The sequence below is a fragment of the Pezoporus wallicus genome, unplaced genomic scaffold (assembly GCF_028554395.1).
Source record: "Pezoporus wallicus isolate ANWC-B61680 ecotype Strahan unplaced genomic scaffold, APGP_CSIRO_Pwel_v1 contig_7891, whole genome shotgun sequence".
Classification (NCBI taxonomy): Eukaryota; Metazoa; Chordata; class Aves; order Psittaciformes; family Psittacidae; genus Pezoporus; species Pezoporus wallicus.
The window spans coordinates 441,093-465,973 of record NW_026641274.1 but is presented as its reverse complement, the minus strand read 5'-3'; the positions used below and the strand labels follow the sequence as shown (position 1 = coordinate 465,973).

General features: G+C 36.3%; 1 protein-coding gene across 3 annotated transcripts in view; it reads left to right on the top strand.

The window, feature by feature from the left end:
- Positions 1-24,881, top strand: part of TOX3 (TOX high mobility group box family member 3) — an 81,697-nt gene that overhangs the window by 38,758 nt on the left and 18,058 nt on the right. For all 3 annotated transcript variants that reach the window (XM_057422809.1, XM_057422808.1, XM_057422806.1), the window contains exons 2-3: positions 16,974-17,039; positions 20,932-21,186. In XM_057422809.1, the coding sequence (XP_057278792.1) occupies positions 16,974-17,039; positions 20,932-21,186 (321 nt within the window). The remainder of the gene's footprint in view (positions 1-16,973; positions 17,040-20,931; positions 21,187-24,881) is intronic.

The following is a 24,881-nucleotide window of genomic DNA, read 5'->3' as shown; positions in this document are numbered from 1 at the left end:
CAGTCAGCTCTGTAGCATATAATAGACTGATATATGAGTCACTCCTTGGCAATGTGTGTTTCTTAAATTTATATAGATTGAACAACTAGTTGGTAATGTATTTAGTTACAGTTGTGCAAACAATAACTATTAGCAGAGCTGAACAGACCTAGGAAAAAGTGCATTTGCTTGGTGTTTGCTAAGGATTCTGCAGAACTGTTGGATTTTAGAACAATCTTTCTCTTCAGGTGCAGAGGAAACAGTTTCATAAATATGAATATTTTTTGAGCTCTGGAAAATCAAGAGAGCCTTCACATCATAGTTCATTGTTTCTTCCCATTTGTATATGTAGGTTTGTATACAATGTTCCTTAAAAATTAACATCAGTCTGTGTTGTATCTACATGATGAGGTTGCAGCTATTTTTGTTTTGCCCTTATATATTTTTTCTCTGTTCTTAAAATTTGTTGCTGTCAGTTGATATCTGTGAATGCAAAGAATTCTTTTCTTTCCGAACAGCAAGGTTCTTTTCTTAGAAGGAGAGCTCTTTACACCATTCTGTTCATGTTTATTTAAAAGCTTAAAATCATTAGACCAAATCTCACTTTTTGTCCAACAGAAAATTGATTTTGCTAACAAAAATGGTGTGGGCCTGAAAGAAAATATTCAGAAATATGCAAATTAGTAGAGATAGAAATCTATTTGAGCAGCTGAACAAAGCAATCAGATTTCTCCTATTGAAAGTTTATGTAGCTTTGCTGTGAACATTTTTGAGCAAAATTATAAATGCTTAATGAAATAGTTATTTTTATAGGGAAAAGGTGTTTCTTTTTAAGCAGAACTATTTTTAATGCTCCTCATTTTTCTGCCAGGTCTTATATTTACAAAATAAAGCACTTTGTAAATATTGAACAATACACAAATATATTTCCTAACAGTTTATAGTACGCTGCATATTCTGGGTGGGTTCCAAGCAGTAGTTAGTATAAATGAGATGCCAATCAAAATTATTTTTGCAACGATAACCTGTTATAATGCAGTCTCTTATCTGAAGCGTCAACTTGATACAAGCCAGATCTCTTTTCTTATGCTTTAACTCTTACATGTATAATTTCCCTTGTCCTTAACTAATCCTGCTTCTGTATTCATAAGCTTCTCGGTAGTGCATGATAGCAAAGCATAATTTATCTGCTGCTTATATAAATCTTAATCATCACTGCTTCGATTAGGACATGTGCATTTTATTCCCTAGTCAGGTGTGAATTGTGCACAGAATATCTGATGTACTTCGATGCGTAAATAAGATTTTGTAAATAACCAGCATGTTCCTTCCGGGCCAGTTTTCTAATAAGTCAGCTTCTGTATAAAAGCTGACTTTTTCAACAAAGTAACCTATAGCCAGCAAGATAATAACTGGACCATTTCTATCTGTAAATAAATGTGTGGATTCGTAATGTGCCATGTTTGTCATTTTAGCTTGCTTAAGGAGTTCCTTCCTCCATGTTTCAGTCCTGCCTCAGATGAAAAAGAAACTTTAATAACATTTACCTTCCCAAATCCTAACGAGTTCTGTGTTTCATTTTTGCAGTGGGATGTCAAAACAGTTTTATCAACATAAGCAGAGGGATACTGAGTTATAGAGCACATAACTAAACAAATGAGTGGAAGTTTGAGGCTTGGTGCATGACAAGATCTCTGGAACTTGAGGTCGCTTAACCATGTGGTAGTGCTGACATGATGACTTTGAGACATTGGAATGTCTGTTTGATTCTCATTACTGCTGAGAGCTGAAATGGAATTCTTTATTATAACCATTTCATGGATGCTGGAGATGCTGTAGATCTCCTTCATTGTTGTTGGTGATCATTCCAAATGTTCAGATGACCAAGGAACTTCTGGTGCAAGGGCAGTGTGTGAAACTGTCGTATTCATATTCTGATAATTGAAAAAATCTGTTCACAAGGTTGAAGCACTGTGATATTCACGTGCTGAACACCATTCTCTGAAGAAGACAGAGGTTAGTGACAGCAACATGGGTTTATGCGTCTGAGGGATGGAGAGACTGGAATGGCACATGACTTTGCCCAGATTTTTGTGTAAAGAGTGAAACTTAGGAGGAATGAACCAGTGAACACAGTAGAAACAGAATTTGCATTTGAGAATGGTGAAGCATTAATAGACACCATATTTACAGAGACTGGGTATTCTCTCAATTCAGTGTTCTGTTTATGAAGCATTTAGTGTATACATCTCTTTGGGGAATGTAATCAGTAAGTGTACCCTTGCTCACTCCTCATCCCCTTTTCACACATGGTCAAGTATTACAACATGACAGAAACCACCTCAACCTTCAGGTGACGTGAAAATTGATTGCCCTTTTGTTTTTTTATAGTAGCTAGTTTAGCTACAGATGATATCGCAGTTACTGGAATATAGCACACAACCACTACCATCTGAATCAAACGGTACAGCCTGATTTATGTTGCAGAGAACCCTTCACCATTTTTCTCCCTTTAAGTACCACTGCAGATTTCTGCTTTTCCTAGATGACCCTTACACAAATTATTGTTTGCATTCTGATTTTGAGAGATGTAGGGGTTTTGGTGTGTGTATAGATACAGAAATGGAGGTCTTTCTTATAACCAGTGGTTTGTATATATATTTGGATGAAGGTGAGATTATACCACTGGAAGAGATTCCTATGTGACTTGTAAACTATCATTGCTACTTTCAGGGGTGTTAAGGGAGGTCTGTGAAGGACCATCATGGCATGTTACTGAGGGTTTCCCATGGACATATGTGAACTAGGACATGAACAACTGCACCATGCTGTTGGGGAGGCAAAACCGTAAGATTGTATGGGAGACAAAGGAAAAAGACCTTTTCACTAGAACTACTAGCAGTCTGGAATTATGAGATCATTTTAAATTTCATTTTCACTGTTACATGTTGTCCATTTTTTTTCAAAATATTGAAAAGTAATGTATGAAAGTGCACATAAATATATATGCTTTGAATTGCTTCTAGATGCTTTCAAAATCATATTTTACAATATACCAGAAATTTCTGAATCTGTTTTTTAGTCCTTTGGTGTGTGTTAATCTTCCCTCAAAATTTCTTTTCTCTTGCCAGTTTTCAGTTTCTTTTCTTATCTATCTGATATGGTAGTTTTTATTATCCCATTCTAATAATCATTGTCTTACTATACCTTTCTATGAGCCTTTCTTCCACTCTTTCTCTGCCTCCTAGTACCCACCCAGTACAGCATTTTATAGCATTTGCATATGATTTTTCTCCTATCAAAACCAGACTATGTATATTATATTTGACAAGTCAGTTCTCCCATTAAACAATACTTTTTTTTTTTTGTTAACAAGTTTGGTTTTGTTTTTTTTCTTTTTTTTTTAATCTTAACAAGTTTTCAAAATACCATTGAGCAACCTTGTTTAGATCAGCACATGAAAGCTCACCGGAGAACTATTGTAGTAATTCCAGGGCAGATCAGGCAGTTACACACAAAACCATTATCTTGATGGTTTGGTTGGCAGTTTTATAAGTTTAGAAATCACTGTACAGTAGAATATTATCAGAAGTGATTCTAGATGCTTATACAAATGAAGAGAAGGTAATGATTTATCATATAGTTTGTTTTTTACTGCTACCAATCAGTTATTTCCCCACTCTTTGTTGGTATATTCCTCTTTTGGCAGCTAGAACATAACATGCTGTTCTTCTCATTCTGCCACCTTCTTTGTATTCACACTAAGAGTATGCAGCATCTCCCAATTCAGGTAGAAAAAGGGACAGAAGAATTCTGTGGTAGAGTAAAAAGCTCCCCAGATTTGTGGAGAATGAAGCAAACAACCCTGTGGATTTCCTGATTTGCTCTTACTGAGATCCTATGAAGTGTTTCTCATGTTTCATGCTCCCTTGCATGGTTATACATAGTTTCATTTGCTCACCAGAACTGGACGTGGGATTAGTACTTCACAACTCTTACACAACTTTGATACCACAGAAACATAATTTGTCTGTGTTGTAAAGCTTGGCTGAAGTTATTATGTGATTCAAAATATAATATAGGAATGAGGCAGCTTTAGCCCTGGATATTTGGAAATGAAAACCCCTGAAAACATAGGGTTTTCTGAGAGTGCCCTGAGCCCAGGTCTCACTTCTTCTACACAAAGACTTCTGATTTCTGGGATATTTTCTATTCTAAAAGTGGGATGGAATTATAAGGTTCAAGATATAAAATAAAAATGAAAGAACTCCCAGTAGCTTGCAACTAGTTGTAGCAGACATCTGTCTGCCAGAGGCACACAGGTATGGTACAGAGTATTATTTGATTTCATCAAGATGGTTTCTGTATCAAAAATACTGTCTCAGAGACACCCAGAGAAATGTTTCTGTAGTGCTTGGATCACCATCATGCTGTCAGCTAATAATAAGAACTTAAGAGTGCTACATGAATAGAAACTTTAGGCTTTCCCTGTTTGACCTAAAATTATTAACCTGGTTTGTAATTAACAAGTATTCCTAGGAATATCTTGCATAGTTTCTGAATATTCAGACAAAGGAAGTTCATAAAGAAGTTACAGCTAGTTCATACATGCAATTTGAATTCATACTAAAGCTAAATATAATTATTTTAAATTCGACTAAGAAGTATTCAACTTCTTGCACATCTTTGGTGTGAAGAACATAAGATTGAATTGTCTCAGACCAGTAAATTAGGAGAGTATTTTCAGAGTGTGAGTTGCGAGCTGTGGAACAGCTTGGCAGCAGAAATGCCACTAGGATCTGATGTCTCTTCGGAAAAGAAACTTAAGAATTTGCATGCATCAAGGTTCAGGCTTGCTAACATCAATACGTGAAGGTTAGTACTTTACTATTCAAGAGAGCTTTTATTACCATTTTTTGTTTTACATTAAAAAATATTGTTATTTTTTACGGCATCTGAAAATTATGAGGAGAAATTACGTTATTGAGATCTGTGGTGTGCTTTTTAATATGCACTTCATTCTAACACTAATTAGTCATTAGTATTTTGAAGCATCAGTGCTAAAGATCACCTGAAAACTTGGGGGGCCTGACTTTCACAATTTGCTACACATTTCTAGCCCTGTACGTGTGAGGCTATGGGTCGGGTTGAATTTAAAATGAGATTATAAACAGAGCACCTTATTTTTTCTTAACTAACTAGTGTTGTTTTGTTCAATAGAAGATTTCATAATTTTAGCATCAGGAATTTCATAGAGTTTTTTACTTTTTCCTAGAGTGAAGTTTTTGAGTGAAACTCTTCGTTTCACTCATGACAAATAGAATTTGCTGTGTACCATTTGTGTGTCCTCAACTCTCAGCAGAACCTCAGGGGCTGCAATCAATAGCAGAAGTAATTTCTGTGCCCACTTACAAAAAGAAATATAGTGACCCAATTAAGTGAAGAAAATGCTAGGCTGTAGTCATGCAATTAAAGTTGGTTACTCACCTACAAAATAAAGTTTCTACTGTCCAAGATGTTGCTTTTAGGTTGGAATAAAACAGTGGGAAGTTAAAGATACGTAAATTAAGCCTGATTAGTCTCAGTGGTATAAATCAGGAATACAAGCTAGCATGAGGGATTATTCCACTCTCAAGTTTAATTCTCTTCCACTGTTATTGCAGGGCATTGCATCCAATTCAATCTTGCATGTTTAAATAAAGTTAGTTGTTGCTGAAGACTCCTCAGAGACCTCCCTGCTATGGGATTTGTAATCCAGCCCCAACAAAAAATCCTGGATAAATCCTCCAGGTTTAAGGTTGGTTTAAGATAAAGAAACTGGAGGAAGTGATGTGCCTGTTTCCAAAATGCATCTATAAATGTATATTAAATTGACAGGATAGTTTTCCCAAATTGAAGAATGTCTTAATCTGAGGAAAATTCCCAAATCTTGTGCCTGTCAGTCATTTTCTTATACAACCCCTGTTCTTACTAGGACAGCATATGAAATCCTGGAGCCTCATCTGTGCTTTCCTGATCTTCCCACATAGAAGGGCATTGCTTATTGAATGCTGCAGCTTAGAGCTTTGCCTGAGGGTAATCATCCCTGACTCCAGCTCTGGAGCTGGTGTATTTTGCGGGGCTTTTCTCTGTTTCTCATTCAGATGTGTGTGTAATAGAAGTAGTATTACATCCTGCAGGCTGTTTTTGAAGTAGACAGCTTGCTTCATACTGCCTTACATATAATGAAGTAGAGTTAATATAAACTTTTAAAATAAGGCAATTTTTTTATTCAATTATGATTAGTATTTCCAAAGTGAAAAGTATTTGATTTCAGAAAAAATCACAGAAACCCACAGAAACATGACTGAGAGTTGGGATATTTAAGATTTTACGTATGTGCTGATTTTAGCCTGAAAGTGTCTTGAGTGCTCCTCCATTATGATTATTATAAAATGTCTACATCTGCTTCACCCTTTCTCTATCAATTTTATATTTAAAACTCAATATAATTTGCTGGTGTAGTAGAGCTGAATCAGAGTCTAGAATGGAATTTACAATTTTTGCTGGAGTGAGTGAAATTTGATACAAGATTTCAAGAAAAGCTACTTACAGCCCAATTGCAGTATAATCACATCACTTTAAGTTTGTGTGAGAAAATGTTACAGTAATCTTGGATATAGTGATATAAAACTGTTTCTTGGGATTCTAAGAAGAAAATGCTGTCATTATGTTAAGAAATACTTCGATTCAATGGTTAGACAGTTTACATAAAATGAAAGGTGGGGGTAGATATGATTAACACCTTGGTTGTATGAACTTAATGCCTTGAAGAGGAAAGTGAAACAGAAATGTTTATATGGTGAAAACAGTTCTATGTTTATGCATTTTTGCCCCTTAAAAATTATGAAAATATCCCTTACAGCAGTTAAAAATAAACTGCTGAGGGTAAAAGAATGCTTGAATAGAGGTGTATAGTTGTCTTATACCCATGCTGAGGGCAATTAAAGAAGAGCCCTTAATACTGACCTCGGTGTATTAGGACAGGAGGGGTCATGGTGCTGCTCTAGTTCAGGACCTCACTGGCTTTCAGGTCCCATGTGTGCTAGAGGACTCCTGTCCCTAAGCAGGGCACAAGCTGGTGGACTCCAGTTGTGGCACAAAGTGCTGGCATTGGTGCTTGTATCAGCTCCGGGTGGGGGGGTGGGGGCGTGAGAAGGTAGATTGGCAGCCCCAGAATGATTTGTTTTGGGTCTTTCTTGAAAGTTATTTTGCAGTACCATGTGTATGTATTGAAGCTATTCTGAAAGGCTGTTGATCGTAATCCACTTGCTAAATGTCATGGAGAATAGAGACATTTCAGCTCTCTCACAGGGCTATGGAAAGGGAGGAATTGTGCTTTACCCTTTAAAGCGGTTGTGGAAAAAAAAGCATAGTTTAACTGGCATCTGTCCTCTGATGCCATAGGAAGTAAGATCTTACACCGAATTTGAGCTATTTAGAGACATGTACCTTGTAAAGTACATACATTGAATGGATGCTGTGAAACTGCGTATTTGAGAAGACCTTTCTCCTGCAGAATCCAAAAAGTTGTAGAAAAAAATACATAAGCTTACATACAAGTATGTTCTTTCTGTGTTTTAGCAATACATTTCTTTTACGACATTTATGTCGTCTGGTTTATTCCAGCAACAAGTACATGCTCATGAGTGCGATCATAAAAATAATTTCATAGTTCATCACAGCAAATTTCTCTAGGTTAGAAAGCAAAGAAAGAAAATGTGTTCTTTAAATATTCATATATTTTTAAACAAATACTTGAACTACAGTGGCCTCTCCTTGGCTTTGTTACTGAATGTGTTTATCTTAACATTTGGTTCTTTCATCTATTTTAAGCTTTAGGCAACAACAGGGTGTGATGATAGCAAATTTACTTCAGAACTTTTTGAAGTAACATCTGCAGATCTTGTGGAGTCTTTTTTTATGTGAAACTTAGTGGGTTGGTCTTATATTTGTATTAGCCTTGTATACAGGAAAAGTAGTCTTAGTATATGTAGGTGGGTGCAGAATATACCTAGAATCCATGTTTGGTTCTCCATTTTACTACCACTGAAGGTAATGTAGGAAGAATGGAAAATCATTCTTGTCTACAGAGAGCCAAAATGGTAAATTGAAACTCTTTGAGCAAGTGACAGGAAAATACTTAGTATATTTATCTTGGAGAGAACTTTCAATAATCAGGCTACCTTTGTAACACCTTAAACTTGTATAAATATTTCTACCAGGACTACACTTTGGAACACCTTTTAGTATTTCAGCATTTAAATATGGAAAAAGTAGCATTAAAAATCTGACATACATTGAATTGACTCAACTGTCAGTCAATGGAATAATACACTGCATATGCCTACAAAGTTACTTCTTGCTTGTAAAAGCTTTTATAGACTGTACCCTTAAGAGATCTGAAAATGTCTAACATGAGACCATTAAATAATCATTTCATTACTATTCTAAGACTCACACAGTATCACATTTTGCAAAATATCATTCAGTTACAGATTTGGCCATGGAATTCACTGAAGGAGTTCATAATAAAGATTTTGGCTGGAATCAGAGAGATTAAGTCAGTGCTTTTTATTGTTATTGTCGAAGTTTTTATTTGCTGGCTGAAAGCTTTTAAAGTAACTTCAAATGTTTCATTCTAATTGTTTTCCTAAAACTTTTAAGTCTGTACTATCTGAAGGCAGTGTGTCCGATGGAGATCTGAGGATACATGAATAAAATATCAGTGTCTGCTTTTCTTTAGCGTCTTGCTCAGGTATTTTATCCCACTGAGATTTTTTTTGTCTCTCAGCAAAGAGTATGTGTCTATACATATGTACATGCATAGACACATGTATAGAAGCACATGTACAACAATTAGTGTCGCAGATGTTTAAGACTCAAACGTTGGAATCTAAATGGTCCCCTGAATTAAAGGCCTTTAAGATTTTAAATGTCAAAAGACTATCAAATATATTATTGTACAGGTCTTACGTACAGATTCAATAATTAATAAACCACTGATGAGATTATTCTTTTGCCTAAAACTCAGCATTCGTGATGTGGAGGCAGAACTGGGTGCTTACACATTTATTTTAACATTTTGTGCTCCTGTCTGTTGGCCTGTTGCTCATCAGTGATGTGTTCTTAAGCAAATTAAGCTTTCTGATGAGAAATCCCATATAGGAACTCCTTTTGTTTTCAATGGGGCCAGAGTTTCCTCCTCAGTATTGCAGGATCCTGATACGGTGTGTTAGATGTGGAAGAAATTGAGAGAAATAACTGTTGTGTAGTAAGTTTTGGTGTCTAAAGTCACCAAGGCTAACAGTTCCTGTGTAGTTTTTCATGCATACATGAAGATCTCTCCTAGAAAATTAGTAGGCAAAACTTAGCAGGAAATGAATCCCCTTCCACAAGATATCATCTACTGAAAAGAAGAATAATACTGTAATCTGTCTCAGAAAGCTGATTTCTATTGTACTATGCTCTCATAATCACTAACTGAAAATTTGCTGTAAGAATATGAAGGGAAAGACTCAAGTATAAACTTGGCATATATAATACATGTTACCTAGTGGTCCAGTACTTAATGAAATTCTTCAAAATGTTTATCTTTTGCTGACAAAAGCATTACCTCTGTGTATGTATCCATACCCTTGTGCGCACACATGCGTAGCTGTTTGATCTTTGATGTAACTGGGATAATCTGCATACTGACATTTGGTCAAAGACTGACCCAGATGGCCTTTTAACTGCATCTGCTCCAACTCTTCACCTCCTTTATTCTCAGTGATGCAATTCTTAACCTCCAATAGCTGCATGTTGTCTATAGTAAATAATACTTCTTATGCCTGGCAGTGGGTGCTGTTTCTTCTACAACGTTAGCATCCTGCCAGAGGGGTGCAGAAATTTCCGTAGGTAGCTATGTAGTGTCAAAATCACGGGTACCATTTTGCATTCATTTTGGGCTAAAATTACTTCTTTATTTACAAGGTATTAAAATTCAGGTTTCAAAAGATGCTTCATTAACCTGTAACGATATAAGTCTCTAACAACTTTAGTGGTTTTCTCTCTGTCAACCATCTACTAAAATCTGCCTTGTTGTTTCTAGTAAAAAATAAAATAGAATACTTACATTTTATAAAATAATATGAAATCATAAATATTGAAACTGTCATGAAGGACCTGCTTTTCCAGAAAAGAACGCTCTACTCTTGCTATGAACACATCATACTTTAAAGCTTCTACAGAGATCAGCTCGATATCCATCTAGCACAGAAATGACTGGAGAATTCTCTTCTGTTATTTTTATGTTCATTGAGAAAATAAATTCTGTTTCCTGATGAGGAAATTCCCAATATTTAATTTAATACATCTTGTGAGGACGCCACTGTTCATAGGTGGGGATAGTTGAGACTATTCAAGAAAAAGCCCCCTCTGCCAGCCCTCCTCCCACTCCTTCTACTTCTGTTGCCAGAATAATTTTAGAGTATATTGTTTTGTTTGGAGTAATCAGGCTGAAGTAGCATTAGTCCAGCTTCTCATCTTTTAATTACAGACAGTTTATTGTCTATGCTGTCCCACTTTCTGCATGGTTCCCCACCAGCCAGCTAGATTTAGCAATCTCCATTAATTTAATTTGGCATTTCATTCACTCAGGCTGTGAACATGATGATTTTTTTTTTTTTTAATAACACAACGCTCATTCTTAATTGATGTCCTTATCAGACTTTGTATTTGCCAGAGCTGTAATTATTGGTCAGGCAGCAAAATCAAATCTGCCCAAATGCAGTGAAGATGTTCTCTGGTGAAATTATTAAGATACAGTACTTAAACCTGCAAAGTAATTTAGTTTTGGTCTGTAATTACATCTTTTGGGATCGTTATCTCTCTTTTTACTCGTAAGGATAGTGTAACCTCAGAGGAATTAATTCGCCAAATATGAAGATAGAACTGAGATCCTTGCCATAATATGTATTTGTGCAAGTAGATATTATCCTATATAAAACTAATGAGCAAGCTCACACCATAAAAGAATGATTTTATTAATGGCTGTATTTTAAAAAATACGGCTTCTAATTTTATTGCAGGAACTGGAAGTGTGATCAGTTGAGGCTGCCATAAAATATAAGCAATAAATTGGCATCAGAAAGAATAAAATTTGGGTGTGCAACTGCCTAAAGTACATACACAAGCGGATATGTAGTTTTGTGACAGAGCTAGTTTGGAGCTAGTTCTGCAGGCAGCAGTTCAGCATAAAGCCGGTGAGAATTTTGTATGGAGATGCTATCCTGAGAAACTTTAAATGTGTATTTGGCCTAAAAGTTAAGTAGTAATTATGAAAGGACTGTTAGTGTTATGATAACAAAGCCTTAATTGTGTTATGCAGTAAGGATTGGGGTAGGGCTTTCTTTAAAAAACAAAGGTGCAGGGAGTGGGTTCAGTAATAACTCTATAAATTTTTTTTTTTTATTTATTCTCAGATGCTAAGTAATGTTTGGATACAGGATTGCAATCATTCCTTTTAAGCAAAATGTAAGTCTCTGGATTAGTTAAGAGAAGATTATAAAATGTGTTTCATTCCTGTTATGAATATATATTTGGTTTGACTTTTTCATTTGGGACATTCACATTCCATAATTTTGGTGGTATTCCGTGCTGGAACAGTAACCCTTCCAATGTGGTTATTTTTTTCTTCCTTGTGGTTGCACTATTAAATTAAATAACGATATTATAAAATAATATTTAGAAAATCTGTTTGCCTGGTAAATTGAAATTTACTGTTACACATAAAAATGTCAGTATTTTAAAAATTCATTTTTGTTTCAAGTTGATTCTCAGATAAAAGTCTGGGCTCCTCTATGTCTGGTTTTAAGTTACTAATGTATTTTAGTATTTGCACTTTTTAGGAAATGAATAATGGATGTGACTGCTAATGTTTTTCACATTAGAGTTGCATCACAATTGGGTTGGTTTAAGGACAGAAATCTAGGAATTTTTAATAAATAATAATGATTGAATGTTGCAAGTAAAATAATTTCTCCATTAAAATCAGTAGCAAAATTCCCATTAACTTTTATAGGTTTAAAATATTACTCTGTGTGTCCATAATACCTTTAAAATTAGTTATTTGGTTTACTTTTTATACTGTTTTTGATATTATGGCTTTGTGGTGTAAACTTTTCCTTTGCTTGTTTTATTTCTTGCTGTGGTTTTTGACTCATCACAGTTGGAAAAGAAGAGCCCAGAGAGTAACCACTGCTTAACCTTTTGAGATGTTCTGAAATTTTCTTTCTCAGTAGGAATTCAGACTGTGGACATTTAATTACTGTTTTTTACCCGAGCCCAAACTGCCAAGAGAGACTTTTCTTCAAATAAGCTGTTCATCTGCCTCAGCTTTCGTAACCAACCAATTAGTAGGTTCTTTTGAGTGCAGAGGGTGGCTTGAAGACTCGAGTAGCACTGTGCTATGCTGATTCAAAGTGGCTGATCCCTTGATTTGCAAACAGGAATCATAGCGTCTGTCCAGGGAGGTTTGATCTATGAAAACATGCAGTCTCTAGAAATGGGGCCGTGCTACGTTTTTTATATCCCCAGTCCTGGGCAGGAGTTGATTGGGTGTTAGGGCATGCATTGGTGGAGGAATAGAGGACATGAATTTCCATTACCTTTGCAAATATACACTCTTCCTAGAAGAGATGAATAAAGCTAGATGTTGCGCTTCAGGTTTAGTAGTCAAAACCAAGAGAAGAGCTTCAATAAGCGTTATAGAAATAACCAATTTTCCTGACATACCTTATACAAGGTATTGGTAAGCAAACATCCAGTCTCTCATTACAGTCTTCAATTCTTGGACATGGATTTCAGTAGGTCCAAGATTCAAGTGCCTTTGCAGCATGAAAGACTAGAGGACTGAGTTGTTGTAGTATTAATGCTATGATTTACATGAAGAATGAAAGCTGTGATTCACAGCAAGTTCAGAACTGGCTTTGTTTGTTTGCTGTTCATTTTATGAAATCAGGATATGCCTGTGGTTTCCGTTGGTTTGCTGTTGTGGTACTCATGCTTAATGTATTCATCAAACCTTGAGATGGAGTGCAAACTCTTGAAACCAAAGGAAACAAACAACAGTTTGTAAGGCAATGGTATGTGTTGCCAGAGGAAGCTGGAAAGATTTTATGCTTTTTGTTGTAACAGAGCAAGTGTGCCCTGAGATCTTTAGATGCAAAAGGTTATGCAAAACTGTGCTAACTGCAATGGCTGTGTGATTGGCAAAGCATCCCAATGCCAGCATGAAAACAAAAGATAGCAGGACTAGGAGCTGCATCTCCCTTCCTTTCCTTCCTTTCCTTCCTTTCCTTCCTTTCCCTCCTTTCCTTCCTTTCCTTCCTTCCTTCCCTTCCTTCCTTCCCTTTCTTTCGTTCTTTCTTTTGTTCTTTTTTTCTGTTCCAGGGAAATCCAACAGGTGGGACCCCACAGTAGTATATCTGGGCAGACCCAATTGCTGAATCTTACCTTTGATTTGAATGCCTGCTGTCAACTATAGAAATGCTCTAGGATGTTTATGAGGGGCCTGAGCAAGAGATCCTTTAGAAAATAAATGGAGAAGAATGTTGACTGCAACAAGAGTCATTCCACAAAAAACATCTTTCCCAAATTATCTTACTAAAATAGACAAGAACCCCTTGTTCTATTTAAAATGATTTATAACTGTTCCCAGCTGATCACAAAGTGTTTCTAAATTAAAAGCCATTAATTATAGCCTTATATAGATACAAAGATATGCAAGAAGTGCTTTGTAATTCCAGCTCTGCACTTCAGGTGAGAGCTTTTTAAATTACTTGGACCATTGGAGCCACCTGCTTGACTAAATGCTGAGGGCCCTGTGTTTCAGTACTCATCAGTGCATTGCAGTGTTAACATTGTTACTGATTTTTCTCATTTCTCCAGGGCAAATACTAATTAATGGATACAATTCACAGCTGATTAGCTGTAGTTTCTTCAGTAATTACATTCGCAGACTAACTGTTCAGAAGAGGATTTCTAACCCAGTTCTTATTTCACTCTAAGCTTAATTTGTTTTTTGAATTGTTTAGGTCCTTAAGATAATAACCATTTTATTTTCTTTTGTTGTTATAGGTACCATTAGGTAATAAGGAAGTTTAATCTTAGAAATACTCACAGATAATTGTATGCCTTCGATGGATTTCTACTTCAGAAACAAAAAAATGAATTTAAATATTAGTTATTATCCATACTAACAAAAGCCTTAAATATGCCAGGTTCTGACATCAGTGCTTGAGTCATGCCCAATAGGGTATTAAATATTGTAGCCCAGGAACAGAATGAATCAAAGGATATGTACTTGTAACTTTCAGCTTTGACATTCCTCCTTACATCATTTGCTTCCATAGTCTTAATAAAGTGGAAAATTATGTTGTCACTTTCCCCTTTGTTTTACTTAAATAAGACAAAAAGTAATAAAACCACTTGGCAATCAGAACGTAGTACAGGTGGTGTGAGGAATATATGTAGAGCAAAACAATGTAGAACTTGACTCTTCAAAGTAAAAATCTGTTGCAGGGCCATTTTGAGGCACTGGAGCCCCTAAAATGCTAAGCTCATTAAAATAGGAGAGAGTTTGTTCCCACTTATTTATCCACCGTTAGAGCTACACATATTGTACCTTTGCACTTAGGGATAATTTGAAAACTTCATTTCTTTTTCTTTGTCACTGTAGGAAGAACAGCTTTGTTGAAGCCCTTTGAGCTTTTCACATAAATCTTAGTTTGCCAGTAACTGACATGAGAAAAATCTAGCCTGTCGATTTCACTGGTGAGCTGAAGTACTAATGTCTTTGTGTGACAAATCCCCCCCTTCCACATCATTATGTGCCAAACAGTAATTTGAATGTGAAATTTTACTTGAATTTTTAAATCTCCAAAAATGGGTGACATCTGGGCTTTTTAAAAATGGATGACATTACTTGAGTATCTGCATAGCTGGGGATAACAGAGTTTTAATAGCTATGAGGCAGCCTACATATTGTGTTAAGGCCTTTGTTGCTTAACATGTGTTGTAGGTTGAAAGATTCAGCATGTTAAGCACACAAATGGAATTTCATACTTCAGAATGAGCAGTCTCATCTAGTATTCCTTTTCCTTCATGACTGTATTCTGATTCTGTTGGTGTCCTGTTTTATCAATCAGGCAATTTATCACATACATGAGGCCCCAATTCTTCGTGTCCATCTTCCTTTTTTCATACTCTATCACTATAGTTGTTTTTTGTTTTGTTTGGATTTTTTTTTTTATTTTTTTGTTTGGGGGTTTTGTTTTTGTTTGGGTTTTTTTTTTTTTTGGTTGGTTTTGGGTTTTGTGGGTTTGCTTTTTTTTTTTTTTTTTTTTTTTTTCCTTTTAACTTTTGCTCTTATTTTAAGAAATGGATTTTGGAATTTTCAGAGAAGGAACCATTCTTGAAAGGATCATTCTGAACTTCTGCTTTAGGATGCTGGAGGAAACAGAGAGAATCAGGGACTGAAACATTTGCCTGCTAAAAAGAGTCAGGCACAAGCACTGCGGCCCTGAATGGAGCTGGAACAAAGTGGTTTTCCTTTCAGGACATGCAACAGAGGTTTCTGCTTGCAAAACAACTTGTGCAAGTTCATGGTTACCCATCCTCATGCACTTGTTGCAGAACTTATGCTGGGGGTGGTGGTGGTGGTGTTTGCTGTTGTTGGGTTGGGTTGGGCAGGCCCACCAAGATTTGGCAAGATGAAACTAAGCCTGCCTGAAAAATTTGCTTTATAGACATCAAAAGTGGGAGTTAAGGGAAGAATGTTTAGTGTGGCTTTAGCAGCAACAATGTGTCAGGGCATTGTAGGGACAGCACAGGGACTTTTCTGATTTGATAACCTTTACTAACCTTTACAGTGTGGACTGTGCTTGATAGCAGAAATATGAAAATGTTAAAGCCTGTGATTTAGCGCTGTAGTGGTAGCTGCATAACGTATGTGTTCCTTGAAGCACAGGCTAGACCCTTGCCTGCTCCGGCAGCACATGCAGGAATAGTTTACCAGACTACTTGCTGTTTGGAAGTGCTGTTTAAGGAAATAAGGCACACTAAGTGCCAATTAACCAAATGCTGATAATCTCTTTCTCTTCAATGCTCAGTCTGTAAAAGTACTTATCTTCTGCAACAAATGTTCATAGTTGAGAATTTGGAGGAAACTATGGCATCTGAGAGGATCCTTCCAGATCATGTTTGTGAGAGGAGTTACACCTCAGTGGGAGCAAGTAGGCACTCAGCCCATTCCACCCCGGGTAGATCTCAAAGTCTCAATGTGATACAGTTTCTCTGATTTGCGAAATCTTCTGGTATTAATGTTCACTGGGGTCGTGGGATTGCAACTGGAATGAAGGGTAGACAAAGGGGGATTGTTTGGCTTTTAAATTTTGTGCAAAGAATGGGATTTTAAGAACAATGCTGCAGATTCTCATTCTTCCCCTTGTTGACCTTCATCGCTTAAAACCGGGTCTACTTGGAATAGTAATATGCCAGCTACGTCTAGCTGCAGCAGTTCTCCGGATCATGATCATCTGCATAAATATTATAATGCATATCACAAAAGATGTTTTGGAGTCAAAATGATGTCTCTGGAGAGTAGTCTCTCTCTAATGGATACTTAATTGGCAGAGTCACCTCTAGGTCTGTGGGGTGGTTTTGCTATATGGACAAAGAAAGTTGAAGAGATACACTTTGATATCTTCCAAATACGGACTTGGGATACAGTACTTGGGGTAATAATAATGTTGAATCCTGTCTATTTCTGACTTCAAAGAACGTCTGCAAAATTACATCTCATCTGTTTTGGTTTTGTTGGGATTTTATTCAACTTTCCCTATGCCAGTGATGGGGTAAAGAAAAGTTTATGGTGGCATTCATTAAAATCCAAATACTTATTTTTCTTTCAGTTTGGAAACAATAACAACTACATGAACATGGCAGAAGCGAATAATGCATTTCTTGCTGCAAATGAGGTAGATGTTTATCTTTTTTATCTATGCTTATATTCTGCTGTTTGCTGTGATAATTTAACAGACTTTGAATAGATGAAGAGTGAAGTGCTGAATTTCTGTGTGTTTTATGGAGCACAAAATAAAGACTTTAATGAGAAAGAAAATAACCTGACAGCTCTCCATTACAAGTCAATTTAGCTGTCCATAAGGCTGTTACTTACGTAGAATGTCAATAGAAACAAATCTGCTTTCTGTATGAAAAAAATTAGAAGGAAACAAAAAGCACACTAGGTGTACACTTTGGAAGCAAGCTTAGTAATAGCCATTACTGACTAATGGGCTAATTTCTGTTATAGATTCATTTTAATTTGGGTTCTTAATATACATGTAAGTTAGGAAATCAAACCCAACTTTGTAGCCTGAATTGCATGTGCTGCATGAAAGAACTTCTGTCCAGGATCAAGAGAAAACCCTGGTGCCCAGCCGGTGGAGCCTGGCTGGGTTATGGTGGTGATGTGTTTGGTTGCTGCCTTTGAGAATGGGAACAGGAGGAAGGATGGCTATTACAGTCCATGTATTTGTTAGAGCAGTGCTACCTTACAGCCAGTGAATAGACTATCAACATGCTAATACCGACCACAGCTCCAGATCTTTTGCTCATCACTAAGATCCAACAACTCTTATTCCAAAGGGAAGGATGGAAAGTGCAAGATGAACTGTCTAGTAATGTGCACAGCAATATGGAGAGCAAGAATTAAGTATTTATGTAGGGTGTGTGCTATAAATTATCTTTCCACCATGAAAAAAGTTTAGAAGACTGGTCAGCCTTGATTTTACGTGTTGTAAATGGGTATTCTTGTGCACTTTTTAAAAAGTGATCTTGGGGAAAAATAAGCAGAAAGTTGAAAAAATAAATACGAAGGTTAAAATTAAGAGTTGTATTTTAAGAATCGTTTATTCAGTGGTCACCATCTCTTTTTACCCAGCAAGACTGCTTAGATAAGGGAATATTGTTTGGCACTAGCTCCACTGTTATTTGTGATAATGAACACAAACCCCATCTGTAATGACAACATGATGTTTCTTTCTGTAGAATTTCTTTCCTACATTTGAATCAAACATTGATGAAAGCTCTGCTGCCAGCAGCTGTTCAGAGACAATTTAATTCCAGCTGTGATAATTCACCGTGTCAGACATTGGCTGTTATGTGTTGATACAACAGTTCTCCAGATTTGCATTTTTATCAAAAGGAACAAATGTTTTGAACATTTTAGTACAGATGGCATTTAACCATGCACACAGTTAAAAAAAACCCCCAAAAGTATAAGATATAAGTATTTGAAAAGTTAATAACTTTAAAAAATGTGATTGGTAAGATAAATCTCACAAATGTTATACCATCTTTTGGTCATAACAACACCTTACTGCAATCCCAAATTGCGTACTATTTAGGCCTTTTTTACAGACTGAATGCTGCAGCGATTTGGATTCAAGACTACTTCACTAAGGGGCTTGTTTTCTTCTCAAATTACATCTATTTTATCCTCGATCTTAGGTCCATTATATGCTTTTAAAAAAGAACACATATATATTTGGATGAGTTATATAGTGAGAGTTGAATTCATATTTAAAAAATGTTCAGATATTCATCAATTTACTCTTACATTTGTAGTAAGCTATAGTATTGAGATGAAGGCTACTTTTCTAAGTAAAATACTGCATTATTGTCTAGCTGTGTTACATATTTATACAGCTGCCCTGGAGTTATTCTGTTAGATGGGAAGAAAAAATCCAGTTCTTATAATTACTATCTCATAAAGATGTCAGGTAAAGAGAGGTTCAAATGTACTATAAAAATACTGATTTCACTGAACTTTTTTGCTTGAATCAAGGAATAAAAATATGAGTGTTAAATCATGACCCTAACTTTGCAATCACTGCATTTACAGTCTATTTAATTATAGTGGTTTTACATTAATGTGAATGTAGCTTTCTCACTATGATTTTGGGCCTGAGCACTGCTGAGCTTGAAGCCTATTTTATTCCTGTAAATAATGCCTTAAGAGTGTAATCCTAGAGCACATTCAGGCTTAGAACCCACACATTTGCTTTATGTTTTCTGTCTCCATGTCATGATTACTTGGACCCATGTTAAAGCAGCTTAAATATTTATTGAAATAATATTTCAAGTGTTAATTACACTGGTAATGAAAACAGCCAAATGCCACATATCAAGAATGAGTGTTTATCCGTATTGTTAATGTGATATGTTAGATTTCATTAAGCAGTAATGGGGTAGCAAATGAGTCACAAATTACAGTTGCATCTGTTACTAGACCACATTAGTGCCAAAATAACTGCAAATGCAGCCATAGGGTTCATTAGCCAACCACTTCTCTTGGCCAATCCATCCTTTGTGTTTGTGAACTGCAGGGTCCACAGGAAGGAAAATTCACACCTTTTGTAATATAGCAGCAGGGAAGTCAAATGTCTCCATAATCCAGGCCCAGCTTTCACATCCAGAATTAAACTGCTGTCTTGCAGTTTGAGTGAGATGGGTAGAGTCTCACCAGACTCCTACAGTACTGCAGACTGGAGCAATCTGGGACCTCATCATTTCTGGTGTGAGACCAATAATGACAGCTGACAGGTTCTATATGCAAGTGAAGGTTTTTCTTGTGTTTCAGTTTCCGTCTTCTCTCAAGTGGTTATTAATTTATATCATCATTAACAGTTTGAAGGATGACAATTTGCAATAGTTAATGAGCTCTTTCACTGAACTTATAATTTTTAAATTAACTGGCATTAAGTCACTCGTTCAAACAATGTAAATAATACACAAAACACCACCCCCCCCCCCCCCCCCCCCGAACTCAAATCCTGAACTAATGCAAACAAACAAATCCTAGAGCAGCTTTGCATGTCCAGAACAAGACAGGAGTGCCCATTTTAGGACTGCCAACTGCCCAGTTTGATCAAGACAGTGCTGATTTGGATACATTTAAAATGGCCTAATTTCAAGCACTGAATTTCTATTATTAAGTAGCAGTGGACCTGAAATAATATATGAAAGTTCATTTAACTCACAAGAAATCTGAATAAGCATAGCTCATTTGTTTCCCAAATAAAAGTCAGCAATGTTGAAGCCAGATACAGACTCCACTTGAATAAAGATTATCTTTGACAGACACATGCACACGTACAAACATGCACAAACCCGGAAGATAACTGGCAGTAAATGTTTTGCTCACGGCATCTTAACAGGTGTTTAGTTCTTGACAAACCTACTGTTCCAGCAAAACTGGCTTGCTTCAGAAAGTACTGGAAGCTGCTGCAATCACCGTCACTCTTTTATATGTGTCTTTCCTCCCCATTACAACCGTTGCTTAAAAGGGTGCATTGTGCTTTTGGGATGGAAAAGAAATAAAGACCAGAATTATAATATGCCATGTTTATTAGTGCATAAAAAGAAAGCAAAAGGTGTGAAATGGTCAGTGCTGAATTAATGTTGTACGTGTGTGTGTGCGCACGCTACAAAATCGTCAGTATTTTATGAAGCATGAGAGTAATGTAAGCTGTTTGTGCTATTTTACTAACATATCAGTAAAGTGGCAATTTGTTATACAGCCAAATCCAATGTAGCTGATATTCTGACTAGCAACAGACAGATGTTGCTAATTAAGTAGGCATTAAAAAACTGTTAATACTGATACTCCATTAAAGCCATATGATAATGAGACTTAAATCTTTACTCAGAATGATCCACAAACCCCCTCAGCATACAAAACTTAAAAATTCTGTTGCAAATAGAGTTTGCATTTGAAATCAGAGCAAGATTTGGACTGCAGGTCTGGAGGAGGTTGCTGAGAGCCATGTGCCCTAACGTGGTTTTCCTTGTCCTGTCCTTTTTTAGCAGACATTCCATACACCGAGCCTTGGGGATGAAGAGTTTGAAATTCCACCCATTACCCCCCCCCCCGAGTCAGACCCCACCCTGGGGATGGCAGATTTACTGATGCCTTTTCAGAGCCTTGGTGACCAGCTGCCTGCACAAGCAAATGAATTTACACCTCAGTTTCCCCCACAGAGCTTGGATCTTCCCTCTATTACAATATCCCGCAATCTTGTGGAGCAAGATGGCATCATCCACAGCAATGGATTGCCTATGGTAGGTCTGGTTCTTTGTGTTTCCATTGCCTAATGTCTGTCAAGGCACAGTAATACAGATTTGTGTCATCTATCAGTTTTAATTGACCTCTCAGAAGATCTGACAATTTTCCAGTGTTTTGGTCCAAACAAACATTTGCAAATGTTCTGCATCAAGTGCGGGAGTGTTCTGTATGAACACTGACATGTGTTGTGAATGTTACAGAGCAAACAATGATATGCTATTATTCAGTTCCCTTAGGCAGTTGGCAAATGGTTAAGGGTTTAATATTGGTGGATTCAGGAAGATAAACATGGTTGTTAAAGTACAGTGCAGGGGTATACTGTGTGTGAACAGATCTCTTCTGAAGAAGCAGTCAGGTTTTACAAACATAGTGTTCAAATTTTGGGAATGGACTTGGAAGCCCATATGCATTGGCATCATGTGCATCCCAAGCACTGCTAAAGTTCAAAATTGTGTTATACAGTTGACACTGCCATCAAGAGTTGAAAGACCATTTTGTTGGTCAGGGTGAGCTACAGCACTCAGAAGGAATTGCTTGTCTGTATTTCAAATACAGGACCCACATCTGACAGCTATCAGGATATTTTGAAAGTGCAGTATTGAAAGCAGTTTAGAAAGGGAGCCAGACACAGTATGCCAGCAATAAAACCCCTTTTATTTCCCTATTTTTCTGTATGTTCCATGGCCTAAATCTGTTTAACTTGAAATAGATTTTTTTATTTATTTTTTTTTTTAACTTGTATAATATGGATGTATTATCTTGACCATACTGAGAAATACAGGGCCATAAGAAGACTATGTTCTGTCTAGTGCTCTTGTTGACCATAGAGGGTGAAGCAGTTTGAGCCTGTTCTCCTGGGCTGTTTCTAGCACCCCAGGAATGGGAAACGATGACCTGGGTGTGGGGAAGGGCTGACTGACGGGTACGCTTAGGCTAATTCCTGTGATGATTCCTGTTAATTACAACAATGAAAACCAAGGCTGCATGGAGTCTTCTCCAGAATCTATACATACTGTATGGCTCTGATCTCGGCGCGAGGGCATACAGGCAGTTTCCACTTATATTTCCCTTTTATTGAGGGATCTCCCTGCTTGGATTTCTCTAAGCACTGTGCAGTAGAATTCATAGTCAAAGTGATGAGACACAGCTGTGAGTCAGTTCATCATACTTAGCATTTTAAAATCAGTGGTTAGAATTAGAATTAGTTTCTATATTGCATATTGAAGACAGAGTGATTGTTTAGCTTGAACAGATATTTTTCATCAACTTCTGATAAGTTGTCTTATATAGACCTTTTGCTAAGCTTTGTGTAGTGAAAATACAGATTTACTGCTGGACTATAATAAAAATTGTGTTGTCATGTTTATGATTTCATGTACATTGTTTTTTATTATTCTGGCAAGCAAAAATTGATTAAAGATATACAAATCAACATGCAGCAAATATTTCTGGGGAATTCTGCAGGCTTCTGACTTCATTTCAAATTTTAGTGCTTCCTTGCTGAGGAAACTTCATGAAGAGTAGCTAGCACAGAACTAAGCACAAACTGCTGACTACTTTAGAGGTACAGAATTCAGTAACTCCATAGATACAAAGCGGGAACTGTATAAAACAGGCCTTGCAGGATACAACTTTTTTTTCAGATCCCATTTTGTGTTGAATTTTTATGCACTGGGTATTTTGGGCAACTACTAAAGAAAAATCAGATTAATATAACCTGAGATTCATGAATGTTACGTGGAAAACTAAAGTAATGAAGCATGTGTACACTGAATACAACGAAATTTGGTGGACTTGGCAGTCCTGGGGTAAAGGAAAGGTTGGAGTTGATGATAAAGGTCTTTTCCAACCTAGATGATTCTATGATACTATGAAACTTGCTCAGGAATATGTAATAAATATCATGGGCTGGATTAGTGTTGTGTTACGTGTATGAGTATCCCCTCAATGTTATCAAGTGGTTTGCAACCTGACCCGGTTTTGCCTTTTAATTTTGCATCGTTTCACTGAATTGGATTCTTCCATGAGTGAATACTTTCACCTAAACAGTTCCAGCCAGAAGAGGCCTCCTTGTACCTCTTCTTGCACTGGGTGAAAGGCTTTTCATATTTTGCTTCTTTTGTAGATTCTGCAATATAGAAATTCATGGCACAGTGTATGTTAACTACAGTAGTAAGATTTTGTTCCCATACTGGTCAAAGAGAAGATCTAGAGAAACTCATGCTTTCGCATCCCTTACAGTCCAGTGGCATTTTTCTAGGGTGATTGCCAGTTCAAAGCTGCAGATTGGTATCTTATGTGTAGTTTTGCTGCAGAGAATTGATGAATTGAGTAATTTCACATGGAGGAGCCACATAGTTCTTTTGTCAGACACTTCCCCACAACTGCTTGATTGGTTTTATACTGTGTGCTGGAGTGGCCCCTGCCATTGTGTTTTAGTCAGTAGTCATCTTCTCTTGCTAGTAAATGCTGGATAGTTACAGGAAGTTTAAAAACATTAACGGAAGGTCTTTGCGTAGGTTCCCGCTGAGCTCACATAGTTCTCTTTAGTATTCAAAATTTCCAGCAGTTAATCTGTATTTCAAAAACAGAAAATGAAAACATATCATCTTTTATGTGAAAAATGTGACTTTATTAAACTGGTAAATATTTATTTATTAATACTATTAGACTTAATCTTTAAATTAGACATTTCATGAATTACCTTGCCTTGGAGCTATAAAAACTTTATTGCAGCAATAAAAAAATGTAAAGGAGGCATTTTAACTGTGAAATTTCATTTCATGGTCAATTGAATTTACTATATATGAAAGAACTAAAGATGGGGTTGTAAAATAATTATGATGTTCGTATACACTTACAGAACAATGTTCTCACCCAGCGGTACTAGGATAGTCTTGTTTAAAGGCTGTATTAGTAGTGTATTGCTAATCACTAAAGCTTCTTTAGCTGAATATAACTTAAATTATTTTCATATGAACTGCACTGAGTTTATCTTGTGAAACATTAAAGAGCTTTCCTGTAAACACTATGTAATTTATATAAATGTAGTCCTACCCTGTTGAAAAGTCCAGTAGAAGAATTTCACCTTGAAGAAATGTCATAAGATTTTAAATCACAAATGTTGAAAAACTAAAATGGGCTTGGACAGAATGATGATCAATACTGTGTGTCTTTGGCTTTTTTCTATGTACTACCTGACATGTTCACCTATAAACTTGAATTCAGAATCGCCAGAGGCATGGTTAAAAATAGGTTATGTCAAGGTTTTGCTGTGTCTTCCTCAAGATATGGCATTAGCTAGCCATCTTGTAATATTTCTGCAAGTGTCTCACGTATTTCCCACAGGAAAACCAAAAATAAAAGATTCTGTTTTTAACATATTCTTTGTCTATTATTATATTGAAAAAATCATTAGTGGCACCAGAAGGATATTTATTAATGTGGCCTAGCAATTATTAGAAGGTTGTATTGATGAGTTAAGAATTGTTCATATTGTTATGATACACATTCTATGGAAAGAGTGACAATTTGTCGCAATGCTAATTAATTCTCATTTGCAACAAGCACAACACATTTATCTTAGTTAACAGCATTTTTCTATGTTTAAGAAGGGGTAACTGCAACAAAAAAGGAGATAAAATGGAGTCAGTTTGATTAATTTTAATATTTTAATTACATGCAAATGAAA